The sequence below is a fragment of the Chiroxiphia lanceolata genome, chromosome 5 (genome assembly GCF_009829145.1).
Source record: "Chiroxiphia lanceolata isolate bChiLan1 chromosome 5, bChiLan1.pri, whole genome shotgun sequence".
NCBI classification, from domain to species: domain Eukaryota; kingdom Metazoa; phylum Chordata; class Aves; order Passeriformes; family Pipridae; genus Chiroxiphia; species Chiroxiphia lanceolata.
In genome coordinates, this window is record NC_045641.1 from 46,635,887 (window position 1) to 46,653,143 (window position 17,257).

General features: G+C 35.4%; 1 protein-coding gene across 7 annotated transcripts in view; it reads left to right on the forward strand.

Moving 5' to 3' along the window:
- Positions 1-17,257, forward strand: part of CFAP54 (cilia and flagella associated protein 54) — a 108,715-nt gene that overhangs the window by 68,699 nt on the left and 22,759 nt on the right. For all 7 annotated transcript variants that reach the window (XM_032689301.1, XM_032689302.1, XM_032689298.1 and 4 more), the window contains 9 exons: positions 1,764-1,850; positions 2,479-2,601; positions 4,099-4,152; positions 5,502-5,718; positions 6,058-6,152; positions 7,743-7,912; positions 14,379-14,481; positions 15,911-16,049; positions 16,957-17,114. In XM_032689301.1, the coding sequence (XP_032545192.1) occupies positions 1,764-1,850; positions 2,479-2,601; positions 4,099-4,152; positions 5,502-5,718; positions 6,058-6,152; positions 7,743-7,912; positions 14,379-14,481; positions 15,911-16,049; positions 16,957-17,114 (1,146 nt within the window). The remainder of the gene's footprint in view (positions 1-1,763; positions 1,851-2,478; positions 2,602-4,098; positions 4,153-5,501; positions 5,719-6,057; positions 6,153-7,742; positions 7,913-14,378; positions 14,482-15,910; positions 16,050-16,956; positions 17,115-17,257) is intronic.

Sequence of the window (17,257 nt, forward strand, 5' to 3'; positions counted from 1 at the left end):
GAGTAAGAAAAGGCTAAGTGGTAGAGATGGAAGAGGAGTTAGGAGGAGGCAGAAATATGTTACACCTTTTTTTTTTGTCAGCAAGCCATTTGTTGGATTGATTTCTTTTGGAACTTCAGGCTAACTGTCTATCTTACCTCCCATTGTTGCTTCTTCCCATCCTGCTTTACTGAAGTTCACTTTGTTATTGAGCTTACTTATTTGGCTTATTTATCTAACTGTCCTTGCTGTGGGAGATCAAGTAAAATCAAGGAGCAGACAGTTACCTGGAGGCAGGGGCACTTAAGTTGACTGCTTGCTTCATGTGGCCATGCACACTTTTGATTCTTTCTGCACTTGTACCAGCAGAGTATAGATCCAGGTCATAGATCATGGTCAAAGCAATTGCAGTTTTAGCAGGATTAGGGCTTCATTTCCACTGAATGCTTATTGTGTGGGAATGTTTTGGATGGTGGGCACTAAGTTGATTTGACACTTAAATCAAAATACATCAAGATTCAAGTTTTATTAAAAATGAAACTTCAAAGACTAATTTTGTTGAACTACTTCAAAATATCAGTAGGAAACTGTATGGGTACAATTAAAACATTTGCCTCAAGCATTTGTAATCCAAATTCAGAAGTGTTAAGCTACATTATGAAAACTTCAAGTGAATTTGCCAAAAATCTAACAATGCTGTTAGCATTTTCCAAGCTTGGGGACATTTTAAAGTGGAGCTTTAATGTAAAAGCTGAGCAGTAATTAAATTTTGGAAGTTCTTTCATTTTCAATAACAAATAAATCTGTTAGGAAAGAATCGTCTTTTTCTGAAATATTATATAACAATAAATAATAGAATCATAGAATGTTGAGGGTTGGAAGGGACTTTAAAGATCTTCTAGTCCCAACCTCCCCTGCCATGGGGAGGGACACCTCCCATCAGACCAGGTTGCTCAAGGCCTTATCCACCCTGGCCTTGGTTACTGTCAGGGCTGAGGCATCCACAGCCTCCCTGGGTAACCTGTTCCAGTGCATCTCCACCCCACCCTGACAGTAAAGGACTTCTCCCTAATATCTAACCTAAATTTCTGCTCTTTCAATTTGTATCCATTACTCCTTGTCCTATCACTACGGCTCCTGACAAAGAGTCCCTCTCCCTTTAGGCCCCCTTCAGATATTCGAAGGATGTACATTCTGTATACTATAATAGAATTCAATTTTAAAATGTTAGGGATTTTTTTTGTTAGTTGCTCCTACAAAAACGTTCATTTTGAAATGAGTACAAATAAATTTGTCAATAAGCCTCATCACAGTCTAGTTTAGTTTATAATTGGTGTAATTTCACTTAGAGAGTTGCAGGACTTAACTGTATTTATTTTATAAATCTTACAGAATTCTATTCTTCTGTTACATATATTGAAAAAATATGGCATCAAGATGCAGAGAGTTTTAGAAATCCCTTATATCAATTTATTTCCAATAGGTTTACTCACTAATGATGTAGTAAAAAACCCCACCTTGAACACAGAGAATAATTTGGAGAAAATTCACTTGCTATGTTATGGGTTGCATATAAGGTGGTATAAAAGGTAGCTTTAGCCAGTTGAAGAACTTTTTAACACATTCATCTTTCACAGAGCATAAGAGAAGTAGCGGTGATATGTGACAGTCAAAGCAGTAATCCCATATTATCTCTGTATTTGCGATATGTAATTGCAATGTGTATTTCCCTAATTGTACCCTGTATGATGTTTATAACTAGATGACATACTATTTTACTACAGATTTTACCGTTGTTCACATTATACCAATATATTGTTTCTGAGATTTGTAAGGACCCAGCTAAGTGTATTGAAGGGAGAATCTTCAAGGTAATCAAATAAACTTTCTCACAACACATTGTATTTCAAATAAACTTTTCATTTCTTTGTTAAATGTAGTCAATTTAATCTTCATATATCACTACTATGAAAAATAATGCTCTGAAGTTCAGCTGTTGCTTAGTTTCTTAGCAGAACAGGTTGTAGGGCTACTTTGTAAAGGCAATTATTATTTATATTCTCAGTTTTAGCAGTATGCAGAGTTATTTATACAGTTGTACTGTTAATTTTCTACAGAGGCTGTTGAGTGCTTCCGTCATTTCTTTCTACTCTCTGTTTAATGAAGAGAAGGTTTTCCTTCCTCAATCCAAACTTTTTAATTGGTATTTTTTAACTTGTTCTACTTTTCTTTTAAATGTTTTCTCAAGTGCAAAACATCAATTTTTTTTTTATTCAAAATGTTTGCTTTTGGATTTGTTATCACTGTCATGGTGGAATTGTCATTTCACCAGTGTTTGCTTGTTTGTTTTGTTTTAAGTTTTTTTTCTTATTGATTTGTGTTTGCTTTTTTTTTTTAAGGAATCTAACTGGTATTAAGAGTCCAAGTATTATTGGGTTTAGATTATTTTCAGGAAATGCTAATATGGGTTAGGTAATTTATTTTTTTATTTTTTCACAGATTAAAGTACTTACAGATATAGGATTTTTTACGGAGGCCTTTCATGAACTGTCTTTGCTTAACTGTGGAGAGAGAATTCCATGGAAAATACCTGAAGGATACAGAACAACTGAACCAGTGAAGGTATACCAGAGAAGTATAACATCAAACACTCCATTTTCTTCATGAAACTGCACATACTCCGTATCTGCAAGTTATTACATATTCCCAAGAAATTCCTACATTTCTTTCAATAGATGGGTCAAATAGTGGACACCGAATGACATTAATTTCTCTCACTGAACAACAGGAAAAAAAAATCAATTTTGAAACATATGTGCTGTTTTATACAGTGAGTACTGCAGATAATACTGTAAAAAAAAAGTGATTTCATAAGTATTGATATGAAAAATATGGATAAAGTTCTTGCACCATTAATGGCCGAACTCCCACTGCCCCAGCTAGGAGCAGGGCAGCTGAAGGGCAGCTGGAGCAGCCCCAGCCCAGTGGCACCTCTCTGGGGCCAGAGACAGGCTGGGGCTGTGCCAGGACATCAGCCTGCAGGTGGGGATCAGGGTCAAGCATGGGGAGAAGAACCAGGCTCAGACACAGCCCCAGGATGGCCGCACAGGGCTGCTGGGTCTGGCTGAGAACAGCTTGGGGGGTCTGTGGTAGGGCAGGGCTGTGGGGAGCTGGAGACTGGCCCAATGATGGCCTCAGGGGGCCGATATGGAGTCCTGGGCAGGGCAGGGGCAGCATCAGGAGATGCTGGGCAGTGCAACCTCTTGATGCCCTCAGAGCCTTGACAGTCACATCACCTCAGACCAGTTTGATTTTTTCAATATCTAGCCGCTGATGTGCTACAAGGATTGGAAGCTGTTAACAATTGACCTGGACTTTTATCTTACCTGTGAGCATACCTGTGCAGGCTGGGTTATGGGGCAAGCTTCCCCCATAACAGTAGTGTATCCTTTCCTTGTTTTCCTAGCCCATACCAAAATAATCTAATGATTTAATCCTGGATGAATGTAATCAAGGTCTCCCTATCTGAGTGGTGCTTTTGGGTAGGTGACATCATAAACTATGTGTGCCAGCACTAGAGATCTGGACTGAACACCGAGTGAAGTTTAGATTGAATGGTAGGGGAAATTTCTTCACCAAAAGGGATGTCAAGCAATGGAACAGGCTGCCCAGGGAAGTGGCTGAGACACTATCCCTGAAGGCATTTAAAAGATGTGTAGATGTTGTGCTTAGGAACGTGGTTTAGTGGGACTTGGCAGCATTAGGTTTACAGTTGGACATGATGATCTTAAAGGTCTTTTTCAACCTCTGAATGATTCTAAGACTCTGTTTGGTTGGAGACTAGTGGGACAGGTGAGGACACCCCTTTTGACAGCAACATGGATTTAACTTGGTTGTACAGCCTCTTTCCATATATGCAATATATGGTATTTCTAATGACATTTCTATGGTATTTCTAATCTGGTGATAATTAGAGGCTAGTGCTGAAAAGGGAATTCCTAACCCATCTCTATGACTTCATGTTTGCTTCCTTTACCCTTGTCCACTGCTCTGCCAACTCATTTATTTTATACTCATATTTTAACACATTGCTTATTTTTGGTTTTGTCTGTTTTACAGGCATTACAGAAATTTGACTCCTCAAAATCTCTCATGACTGTTACAAATTTGCAGGTAAAAAAATCTGAAAGAGTTAAAAGTTTTATGCTATACATAAATATTTATTTCTCTGGCTTAAGACAGAGATTGTCTAGTTCAGAAACGCTACTTGTTATCAAGAAACCCAGTTAATAGAAAACATATTCTTCTAAATGAATTACCATTTCCTAAATTTTAATTTTATGGCAGACCTCTCAAGGGAGGGGCAAATACCATTATCACCGTTTTTCATATGGAGGACCTAATATGTACAACTCTGTGACTTGTCTGTGCAAAACACTAGTAGAATGATTCAGGTTTTGTTGTGATATATAAGGTCTGGTGTTTATGCTGCTAAAACACCGAGAATATCAGTCATTTAATGTCATCATTTCTATCAACCAGAGCTGTCTTCACAGACTTGTCCTAATTCAGATGGGAATTGAAGTCCATTTCTGGGGGAACAAAAAAATTAAAACAGTGTAAACCAGTTGATGAACAGTCATTTTGTCATTTTATTTAAAATCACATATTCATCCATAACTTATTTTGTGTTTTTCTCTTTTAGTAATTTCCTTTTATTAACCTTGTCACAGATTCGTTGAGTTAGCAGGGGTAAATTTTAGCAGAATGTGAAAAAGTTGTACCATTAAATTGATGAATTAAAACCCCTACACTTTTCCTGTACACTTTTCTCTGTTTTGTTTACAGTAAGTTTGTGTGTCTTCTGCAACAGTTGATATTAGAAGATAGAAATGAGAAGTCTATCTTTACAGCTTTTGATCTCACCAGTTTCAGATTTATTTTGAAGTAGTGCATTATCCTGAGCTTTAGTTTGGAACACTTCACAGTACATGTGGGGCTCTTACTGGTTTCCTTATGATTTCCCAAATCTGTGTAGAATTTCAACTTGTAAATTTATTAATCTGAAATGAGGATATTAAACTTGAGATAAAACAAGGATGCTATAATGAATAACAAAAAGATTCCACGAAATACACTGGAATGGTCTCATAAAAGACTTTTTTCTTTGCTTAATCTTTCTAGATTGGGTGAATTGTAACAACACACATTCCTTAGAGTTGAGATTTCTGAACTACAAATTTACCTACAATGCAGAAAACTAGAACTCTCACAGAGTAAGAGCTGTAGCTTCATAAATGTACCTTCTGCTGAAAAACTGATCACTGAAACTGTAACAAGTGCTACTAAGGGGTGAAGTTTGGAAAGAAAACCAGCAACTTATTCAGAACGGAACATATTACTAATATTATTCATGTTAGTTGTTGATAAGTGTAATTATTAATAGAAGCAGAATATGTCTTGCTAAAGAAAAATGTAAAATATGTCATTTCAAATAGTCCGAATTGCTAACTTTGTTGTAGGTACTAGAAGACATATTTAATTGGAGTCTATCTTTAACAATGGCGCCACTCTGCAACCAACAAATTATGAATAAATTAACCTTAGTCAAAATGCATTTCATTATTTGTCTTTCTGCCACAATAAATAATATACCTGCAAAAGTTGAAAAACATGTATATTCTGGTGACGACAACAGCTTGATGGAGCCAAGCAAAATTGCAGCATCAAAAATAAAAGGTAATTATAAGGATGGTGGAAAAGCACATTTATTCTGCAACTTGTTTCAAGCATGTTTTTTCTGCTTTTAACTGCGTATGAATCAATATGTCATATTATGAGCAGTATTAATATTAAATGTTGCTAAAAAACCAGTCATTATTGAAGTAATAAGCATTAAGGTTCGTCAAGATTTTTTTAGCTAGTGTCTCTAATATTAGAGTTGTATTCCATTATTACTTACTTGTTTTGATATTGAAAGTCCCCATTGTAGATAAAGAGAAAAGGGCCATATTCTTTAAATTACTGAGAATGCTTTGGTTCTGTGTCTGTTATCTGTATTTTATCTGTATTTGACAGTTGATGTTGATCAGAATTCAAGACAAAAGGAAAAAAGAGACACAATGGTGCAGCTTGTTGACTGTAAAGATGAATTAAATATGGCCATGCTGAAGGTAATTTTGGTTTTTAGGAAAAAAGGATTAAGAAACTGCAGATTTTGCCAAAAACATGCTAATGCTTTCAATGTAACAGAAATTATGATGAGAGGATGGTATGAATGAGGGGACTAGAAATTTCTGTTTCTAATCTGACTGTAATCTTACTAGGTGTGCATGAAATGTTGATTGTTTGGTGCAGTTTTTCAAATGATGGGAAATATTTTTACAGTCAGATCTCAATAAGACTGATATAGTATGATAGAGCATAAAGGGTAAAGACTGAACGGGATTTCAAGATAAAATCATCTCCTTTCAGAAGATGCCACCTGTAGAATGTCAGAGACTCTTTGATGGTGCAGTATGCTCTACAAATAAATGGAAAACCATTCTCTACCATATGTGCAGTGTCTCAAATTTTTCATGTTGTTCTTTCTGATACTTAATTTTGAAGACAATATGCCACAACTTATTAGCTTCTTTGTTTGAAGGGGTTTTGTTTGGTTGTATTTTTTTTTTTTTGTTTAATTGTAAACTCTATGTTTGGCAGTTTCACATCACAAAAAAACCAAAATTAAGGACTGACATACTCTTATTTCAAAGGGGTCTTGGGAGTATCTACTTTGGCCATTGTTACAAGCAAAGTAATGCACAAAATACTGCACATTGTGCAGTAATGCACAGTGGAAGATGATTTTGTATTGCAGTTGGTATAGGTCATAACTAAAAACTTGAAAGTTTTAGTATAACTTGAAAATAGCATCTTGAAAATAACTAAAATAGAAATAATAATTTAATTTTTATAGGGCTGATATAAGAGATATTTCTTACCCTTCTGATTTTTCTTTAATGGTTCTACTCTTTTGGGGGTTTTTTGTTGTGGGGTTTTTTTTGTTTGGTTTGGGTTTTTTGTTTTGTTTTGGTTTTTTGTTTGGTTTGTTGTATTTGGTTTTTTATTTTGAAGTAGAGCTCTGAATTCATTGATGAAACTGATCAAAAAAAGGTATTGGATGATACAGACCTTTAAATTAATTTTTAATTCTGCTTAAAGCTCCACAGTTGAGCTTTTCTTCATAATTAACTTCTTTTTAGATTTGTTTTTCACAGCTTCTTACATCTTTGTTTATCAGAAAGACTGTAAATTATAGTTCAGCTTTCAAGATATATACTGCACTCAAGGATATGTCAAAGTATAGCTAGTAAAGCATGCAATACTTCTTGCAACATCTTTAATGTTGTTTTTAATACTGTATTTTATTGCTTAAAATGATGAAGCATAGCTAGTAGTATAGTATAAAATTATCAAGTTATAGCTATTAGATAAAGAATGGGAAATTAGTGGTTAATATTGCTGAGCCTTAAAATATGTAGGCAATAAATAATATAGGCACAGTTAAGATGTTGCTGCTTTGAACACAATAATTCTATAAACCTAAGAAAAGCAAAATTACACACACAGCCACCCCATTTATAGAAAGGGCATATTGCATTTAAGTTGATTTATTTTAAGGTGCGGTGATAGCAGGCTATAACAGAAAAAAAAAACTTTCAAAGAAATTTTTTATTTCTTTATTTTTTGAAATCATACAACACTGTGTTCTTCTCTAGGGGATTTTATTGACAGAAGCTGAAGAAAGTCTTAGCCATCTTGTACAGAACATACAGGAAAAATATGATGGGAACACATCTCGGTATTCTGCGGAAGATTTAGAGGCTCTTATTGAGGCCAAACTTGAGCTTGCTTATATTTCTCAGCAAAGGCATCAAGCAGCTTTCAGGTAAGTAATGTTATGACCAACTTTATCTTGCACAGTCTTGACTACCAAAGATTTTTAAAAAATTTCTTTATTTCTACATTATTATTCTAAGTCTTAATAGTTATCTGTAAAAACTTCCTTATTATATTTACAAATGTAAGATACACAGGCATTGAATTTTTTCATTATTGTTTTATTTTACTTTTTAAACTGTGATCATCTATATGATTTCTCTGTGAGCTGTTTTTGTGACACAGTGTTATATAAAAACAAATAAAAGGTTACAATGTTCAGTGTTTTTGTTAAAGTCTGGGTGTGTTAGGTCATGCATTTTCTTATAATTTTAAAGTGTACAAGAGAGCACTAATGTTATCTCTGAACTACTGAATTCTACTTTGTTCTAGAATGCCCTGTGTTACTGTTCTGAAGAACATTTCTTCTTGATGTACTTATTGGTTTCAAATTAAAATGTCAAAATTATATTTTTTAAATAACGTGATTGAAAACCATTGATGCAACCTTTAACATATTAGAGTAGCTTTTAGCAGGCATTAATTATATAGTTAGTGATAGTATGTAAAATACTGTTGTATTTACAGGATCTGCCTGATATTTTCCCCAAATTACAATTCCCAAATTCTGTGATACTTTTTTTTTAGATTCTGATTTCTTTTGGAGAATTTAATGAGAGAAGAACTGATTTTCTTTGATATATTGGACATACAGAAATATATTAAGTCTTTGTAGATGTTACATTCTAAATGCTGGATCTTTTAGCTGGGAGGATTCTTCTGTTTAGTATACCTGTAATTTTATATTAATCTGTGTCAGAAGGAGAGTAGTTTAACAATACATCATTTTTATTAGTGAGAGGCTCTTTTTATCTAATTTTTTATTAGATGGAAAAATTTTTGAGAATACAAATGGCTAACTACAGATGCAGTATACAGAGATGTAGCACTATCATGTGCCAGACTATATTGAGATTAGGTACAATGTAATCAGTATTTGTAATTTTTTCTAGGTCTAATCTGACTAAACACACCAGAGTTGGTACAATAAATCTTATATCACAGTAAACATCAAATAAAAAGAAAAATGAACCTTTTTTTATTGTTGCAGTAGTGATGAAGATTGCTTAACACTCCTACTGATGAAGTAGTATCAGGCCAATAGATAAATCAGTCTCAATATGATTTTTTTACCCAATTAAAAAAAGGTGTTTTATTCTATGACAAAACAAACCACCTTTCTTCTCTCAGCTCCCTTAGGTGAATAAACAAACCTCCAAATCAATACCTTTTAAATAGCACAATTTCTTTTGTGTTGCTATCACACGGCAAAAAAAAAAAATTAACAGGAGCTTCACAGTACTGTATAGACTACTGAACTGAGAACAGTAACAGTCTACAGCATGCTCTTTCACTCAGGTTTTGTTTATGTTATTTTAAAAGACAGCAGTTTCCCGAAAGTTCAGATATTAGGACTGTACTCCCACTCAACCCTGAAATTGTGTGAAGTCTGCTGCTCCAGCTGGATCCCTACAAATCTATGTGGCCTGATGGGATTCATCCCAGAATCCTCAAAGAGCTGGCTGATGTCATCACAGAATCTCTCTCAATGATTTTTGAGCAGTCTCGGTAATGTGGAGAGGTCCCAGCTGACTGGAAGCTGGCAAATGTAGTCCTGATTTTCAAGACGGTCAAGAAAGAGGACCCCGGAAACTAAGGGCCTATCAGTCTCACTTCAGTGCCTGGTAAAGTTATGGAGAAGATTATTCTGGAAAGTATTGAAAAACGCCTGAAAGACAGCCAGCACAGCCAGCACAGCTTCATGAGAGGAATGTCCTGCTTATCAAACCTGATTTCCTTTCATGACAAGGTAACCCACCTAGTTGATCAGAGGAAGCCAGCTGATGTAATCTTTTTGGATTTAAGTAAAACTTTCAATTCTGTCTCTCACAGAAACCTTCTCGACAAAATGTCCAGCACATGGCTGGATAAACACATCATGTGGTGGGTGAGCAATTGCCTCATGGGTTGAGCATGGAGGGTAACAGTGAATGGGGTGACATCGGACTGGTGATCTGTCACTAGTGGGGTTCCACAGGGCTCCATCTCTGGCCCTGTGCTCTTCAGCATCTTCATAAATGACTTGGATGCAGGACTAGAAGGAATATTAAGCAAGTTTGCAGATGATACAAAACTGGGAGGAGCTCTTGACCCCCTTGAAGGCACAGAAACCCTGCAGAGAGACCTTGACAAACCAAAGGACTGGGCAATTGTCAACCATATGAAGTTCAACAAGGGGAAGTGCCAGATTCTGCACCTGGGATGGAGGAACCCTAGATATACATACAGACTGGGGAATGAGATGCTGGAAAGCAGTGCCACAGAAAGGGACATGGGGGTCCTGGTCAACAGCAAGTTGAATATGAGTCAGCAGTGCCCTGGCAGCCAGAAGGGACAACCGTGTCCTGGGGGACATCAGGCAAAGCATCGTCAGCCAATTGAGGGAGAGGACTGTCCCACTCTGCTCTGCACTGATGTGGCCTCACCTTGAATATTGTGGCAGTTTTGGGCACTGCAATATAAGAAAGATATTAAGCTGTTAGAGAGAGTCCAAAGGAGGGCAATGAAGATGGTGAAGGGCTTTGAGGGGAAACTGTATGAGGAGCGGCTGAGGCCACTTGGTCTGTTCAGCCTGGAGAAGAGGAGACTGAGGGGAGACCTCATTGCAGTCTACAACTTCCTCATGAGGGGAAGAGGAGGGGCAGGCACCAATCTCTTCTCTGTGGTGACTGATGATAGGACCCAAGGGAATGGCCTGAAGTTGTGCCAGGGAAGGTTTAGGTTAGATGTTAGAAAAAGATTCTTCACCCAGAGAGTGGTTGGGCAATAGAACAGGCTCCCCAGGGAAGTGGTCCCAGCACCAAGCCTGACAGAGTTCAAGAAGCATTTGGACGATACTCTCAGGCACATGGTGTGACTCTTGGGAATGGTCCTGTGCAGGGCTAAGGGTTGGACTTGAGCATGCTTGTGAGTCCCTTCCTACTCAGCATATTCTGCGATTCTGTGATTGAGTAGTAATGTCATTAGTCAAGGTGTGAAGGTGAGAACTTGTAGGCTGTTTTTGGACATTTCTCATCATGAAATATGTCTATTTCAGTGTCCTTTGAATTAGATTAATTTACCATAAATTGTTATAGAAAAATCAACCAATCACTGGGCAGTAACCTCATCATGCTTTTGAATGTCGTGGATTTTATAAAATACAATACTAGTAAACAAGGAGAAATTTGCAGACTTATGAAGTATCTTGTGCATAACCTTGGCTTGATACTAGACTTGGGAAAACCTGCATTAGTAAAGTTCTGTCCCAAACTTCCTCACCCTGCTGAACTGTTTCCAGTATGCAACCCATTTTCAGTGCAGGACCCTTCATTTTGCCATGCAGTTATATCCTAGAGTCTAGTTTCTCTGTTGGTTTATAAATTGTCTTAGACTGAAGAAACTTTTTGTCAAATATCAAGGACTTCAATGGATGTCAAGCATTTTATGGATCACTTTTTGTGACTCTCAAATTTTTGATGGATGTTTAATGTGCCTTATATATTGGTAGTGGTCAGCAGCAGGAAAAAAAAGGCATCAAAAAACAAAGTAAAGGTTTGGGGTTTTTTAACCTATTTTACAATTTTATTGCACTGTCATCCATGGCAACTGCTGATATATCTGCCTCAGATACAAGTGAAACATTTCTTCAGACAGCTGAATGTTTTCTGTCTGCCAGCCTAGAAATCAAACTTTGCATGATATTACAGAAATTCATCTTTTTTTTCCTTTGGCAAAATGACTTAGCGGTGAAATTGTTATAGTCAGCTGTACTTTCCTATTTTGATCATCTTGTCACTTTCTGATTCAGCTGATGAAAGGGTGTGTATTTTGTCAGGAGAAATATATAGACACATCACTCGTGTTGACAGCAGAAGAGGGTCACAAAAATTTCATCAAGGGAAGTTTCTACATTACACCTTCTGCCTTGCAAAAAAATGTATGCCTCAGAATAAGTTTATGTATAGGACTAATTCTATTGATCTGAAGGAGAGTACTTACATGGTGTCTGTCCTAAGAACGTGAGCTTTCTAATTACCTAAATGTGCCTTGGTCTGTTTATGTGAATAAAATACTGTTTAAAACAATACATATATGAGTCTTTGGGCTGGTGGCCTATCTTTTACTTGTGGCATTTTTATGTAAGCATGTAGGTAAAAACAGCCTCATTTTCAGAATTGCTAAATGTTGACAACAGCAGTTAACTGGAGGCAGTGTTGTTCAGGAAGTTAGGTTAATATTTCTTAAAAGCCTATATACTCTTAGGTGCTGTACATTCTCCAATGTAGCATCTCACACAATGTTTTGAAAAAAGCCAGGTTTTGCTGTAATTTTAACTTTGATGCCTGGTTTCAGGGGAGAACTCTTAAAAAAAAAAGAAAGAAAAGCAGTTGGAATATTTCATTGAATTATCCTTACTGTCTGTTTGCTTTAATAAGCAAATTCTGTTTCGCCTTTTCCATTGCTAGAAAGAAACTTATCATCAAATTCAACATTGATTTATTCTGTTTTCATTTTGTTGAATAAAACTGGGGTAAAAGGATGATGAAGGAGATTCATAAGGATTGAATTCTGAGAGGTAAAAGGCAAGATATTAACAGCTTTCTTTCTCATTGTTACTTTGGGGTCTATTTGTGCTGAATTGGTGTAATCCATCCAGGTCTGTGTCACAAAAACAGCAAGCAGGATAGAATCAGAAATGACAGGAAGACTTTAACTACCCTCTTATCTCTGGAGGTTATCCATCCTGTGGTTAGGTATATGTTGACAGAATAATGTGAGTAATTTAGTAGTTCAGCTCTTGTTCAGACTTCTTTGTGCAAGATCTTTGTCTTTGCAACCATTAGTCTAGAACACCTTAAAAGTAGTAAATTCACACAGATCTTGAATCTCTCTTGTATTAATAGCTCTTTACAGTGTTCCAGCAGTGTAACAAGGACTTCCTTTTTTTTTCATATGCTTCATAGCAGCCAGTCTCTATATAAAAACAGTCTCTCTGTGTAAAAAAACAGCATAGGTGAGAACTTATGGTTTGGAACATTTGTGATTACATTTGGAACAATTAATCTGTTGAAATATCTTTTAAGTGGTGAGGTAGGAATACTCTCTGGTACTTTTCAATTATTAAAAAAATCTTTCTGTGGACTGAGAATAAGTAGAATTGTAAAAAAAACCACCAACCAACCAACCAACCAAAACCAAAAAACCCTCACAAAACACAAAACTAAACTAAAAAATGTTTTAGAGAAGAGGTAGGAAAGTAGAGATTTACAGATGTAGAGGAAAATGTGCAATTAGAGATGGAAAACCAATTCAAATAGGCATTGATTTTGGCAGTTCTCAGAATATTTTGGGTGGCGTGTTCTCTGGACAATATCCTGTTATGAAAAAGATCTTCTCACTATGATGGCTTTGCAGGTGTCTTCATAGCACAAAAATAATTGTATTTAAAAGTTTGCTGTTACACTGTTCCATTTTCATTACATGTATAAAAATGTATATCTGAGAGCTTTAAAAAGACAGCATAAAAGGAAAAAAACCCCAGTAGTCAACATTTCAAGAAACCTGACAATATTTTGAGATCCCAGCCCATTTTTTTACATGTGGTGTTGAATGCTGCACCAGTCCTAATGGTATCTGTATCTTTCTAGATGCTTTTCAGAGTGAACTCCAGAAAAGGATTTAGGACTATGGTGGAGGGGGGGGGAAGGGGCAGTGATTACCATGTGATTGCTTACTGATGAGGTTTTGCCAGGACAGCATCTAGGTCAATTTTTGGTGTTTACTGGGATCCTGTGGGTATTTGGCAATGTGCATTTATTAGAGGGATTAACATATAGCCTGGAAAGGGTTTAAGGAGGAAGGTGTTACCTTACCTTTCCAGTTGTGGTCGAGATACAGAACTCTCCTAATATATATTTTCATTTTCAGTATTTTTACATATTCTAATTTCTAAGAACCCATCCCTGAAGACAGATGTGCCATCATCAGTCTTGATCTAGTGGTTGGACTAGATCTAACAGTTGGATTTGATGATCTTAAAGGTCTCTTCCAGTCAAAATGATTCTATGACTCTGTGTGTGATTGAAAGTTATAATAGAGTTCTGTTTTGATTGCTCCAACAGAATATGATATGTATTAGTTTATTTGTTATTATTGAGTTAAGACAAAACTACTTCTCATACTTTCTCGGTTTCATAATGCAGTACCTACAAATTCAGAAAATACTGAGTTCAATTTTTTGTTCTACTGAAGCAAAAATCTATAACTGCTGATTTACATCTCTGAAATAGTAAAAAATGAAGTATCTATTTTAATAAAAGCACGAAGTGGCAAATATAATTAGTATTTTTAAATAATATTGCTCTGTATCACAGTGTTGCTTTGGCTTTCTCTGCAATTCGACTTCTCCAAGATGCAAAGGTTTTTAGGATGGAAGTGACACATTTTCAAGAAGAAAAGGATGAACGGGAGTGTTTGGTATGTGTGGATATTTGTTTTAAAATAATCTTTCTTAGTATACGAATTCTTGTATTAAGTGTTGAGTGATTTTCATAATACTAGAACATAGCAGTTGTTTGCATTTACCATTAACCTGGGGAAAAAATGATCTTTGACATGCTTCAGGTACATGATTGCCTAAGGTGTACTCATTGTGTCTGTAATCATCATTATAATTGGTATGTGGTTAGGAAATACAGTTTTTGTTTGTATACTCTCAAATGGCAGTACTGAAAAATCTCATTTTGTTTAAAAGCCCCCAAACAACCAGGAAGTGTAAAAAATAACTATCAGGTGAAAATCTTAACATTATTCAGCTAAGGTATTTTAAGATTTTCGATTGAAAACCTACTTCAGATTATTCCCTTTTGAAGAGACAGACTGACCAGTTCACATCATTGCTGTGTTCCGCTTCCAGCAAGATTTCAGCTGCCTTCTGTTGTCTGACACACAGGGGTACTGACGTGTGCTTTGGAAGCCTATGTGCAAAGCCTGTTGGTCAGACACCACAGTGAGTCAAACTGACTCACATGGACAGAGCAATTGAGCAGCGAGCTCAGATTTTGTAATGAATAATGCATAATGAGACTGGACTTTCTTGCATGCAATGTAATTATTTTCTGTCTCTGTTGCATATCAAGGTCTTCTGTCTCTCTGCACTTGCTTCCAGGTTTTCTTAGGACCTTCCTGTCGACAGTAACTGAGCTAGTGATATTTTTTCCTCATTTGCATCAATGCAAGTCAGTCATGATGATTTTTTGTAAACGGAAAATGCAGGTGGTGCATTGTCCATTAATTGCTTGCTGAAACAAATTGCAGAATATGGACTGTAGAATTTTAGTAATAGAAAGACTATTTATAATGTGTGAAGATGGCATAGTGAGTTGAGCTGAGAATTCTCACAAACACTTCTAGTACTACATTACACTAATATTTGTTTCGAAGCACCAGAAACACAGAAAACTAGAAATCAAAAATAAAAATTTCTTTGTAGTCACCAGTAAGGTACCAGAAATTGATATTGATCCTGCTCTACAATTAGACTTCTATGTGCCTTAGAATTTTGTGTAATGTTCCTGTTTGAGAAGAATAAAATCTAAACTGTTAAAATTATTCTCCATAAAAAACATATTATATGGTTATATTTATTTAGTCTCACATAAAAACTGATTTAATTTCCAATTGTTAAAATTATTTACATATATATATAAAATTTAAATAATAAATGTTCTCCTGTTATTAAAAATATGTAGTTAACCTTCAAATCAGCTTTTGTTTAGAATGTTATTATTTGTGATATATTTGTATTAATTTGATTTATTTTAGACTGATGCTGCCCTGCTGCCTTGTTTGTAGTGAAGTGTGTGACTCAGAAAGTAACATTTTTCTTTCTTTTGAAAATTATTAGGACTCCAAAACTGAAGATGTTTGGCTGCCTCGTAGTGAAATAGCACGAGACCATATGAATGTGCGTTTGTGGCTAAGGTGTCGTACGATGTTAGTGACTGCACTAGTAACACAGATACATGGTGTTGGTAATATGAAAGGTATTACTCTTTTTTGGTTTAGATTTTTGAATTATAATGAACAAGTGAGACTATTCAGACCGCAATTCTTATTCATAAATAAAAAATATTAACATTAATTCTGCGGCTATATTATCACTGAAGAATTATTTATATTAAATTCATCCAGTCCAATAAGGAAAATATATTTCTGTGTACAGTCTCTCCCTAGATCATGGAAACAAACAGTATTATATTAATTTTCATTTAATGGTCATTATCTTTCAATAAATCACTTTTGTGTAAAAGTTTCAAATGTTCTAGTGTAATTAAGAAAGTATGCTAAGCACTTCTAATTTTAAAAGTCTCAAAGTTCTTTTCACTTTTTATATCTCCGATAAATGAAATGTTCCTATATAGCTCCTAAAAATGTTCTGGATTATTTTAAAAAGAATTTAGGTGAGATGTTACAAAATACATTTATTGTAGTTTGGTTATGAATAAAATATTTTTCATTCCTTAGCTCTATGAACTTAAAATAAACTCTGATGCTCACCTCAAGTATCAAAGTCACAGTCTAAGTCTGTAGTCAAACTCTTATTTAATCACTTCTGGATAATTCCTGTGAAGGCTGTTACTATTTTGGAATTCTAACTAAAATCAGATTTTTAAATATGTAGGGTACAATATCTTATTATTTATGCTGGTGGCTTACATATAAAGCATGCATTTGGATGAACTTAAACAGAGTGCAGTTTAGAAACTACGTGGCTTTTCTTTCTTTTAAAAATAAATTTGGCAAAGAATTGATGAAATGATAAGTGTGGAATCTATAATGTCATATTTTTCTGTAACATTTGAGTGTAGAAGTTACTTCTTAAGAATGCTAGAAGGCACAATAAAGTCTTTTCTATTGTACTTTTACTATTCATATATTCTTTTCTTTTAGAAAATGATGTGGGTGAGCGCAGAAGTGTGATAAAAGAAGTAATACTACAGGCAGAAGCCTTTGGTGATATTGAGACTCAGGCTGAAATTATGGTACAAGCTGCTATTCTTGACCTGCAAGACAAACGTCCCATGGAAGGCATTAAACTTCTTTTGCAGGTTTGAGCACAAAGGAGAAACTGTTCACTTTTCTTTGATGCATTTTTCGTGTAGTCAGAACAGCTGATGGCAGCATTAAATAAGCTTGAAATATTGCCTGTAAAATAGATTTTTTTTTCAATGTCTGTGATTTGTCCTCATAG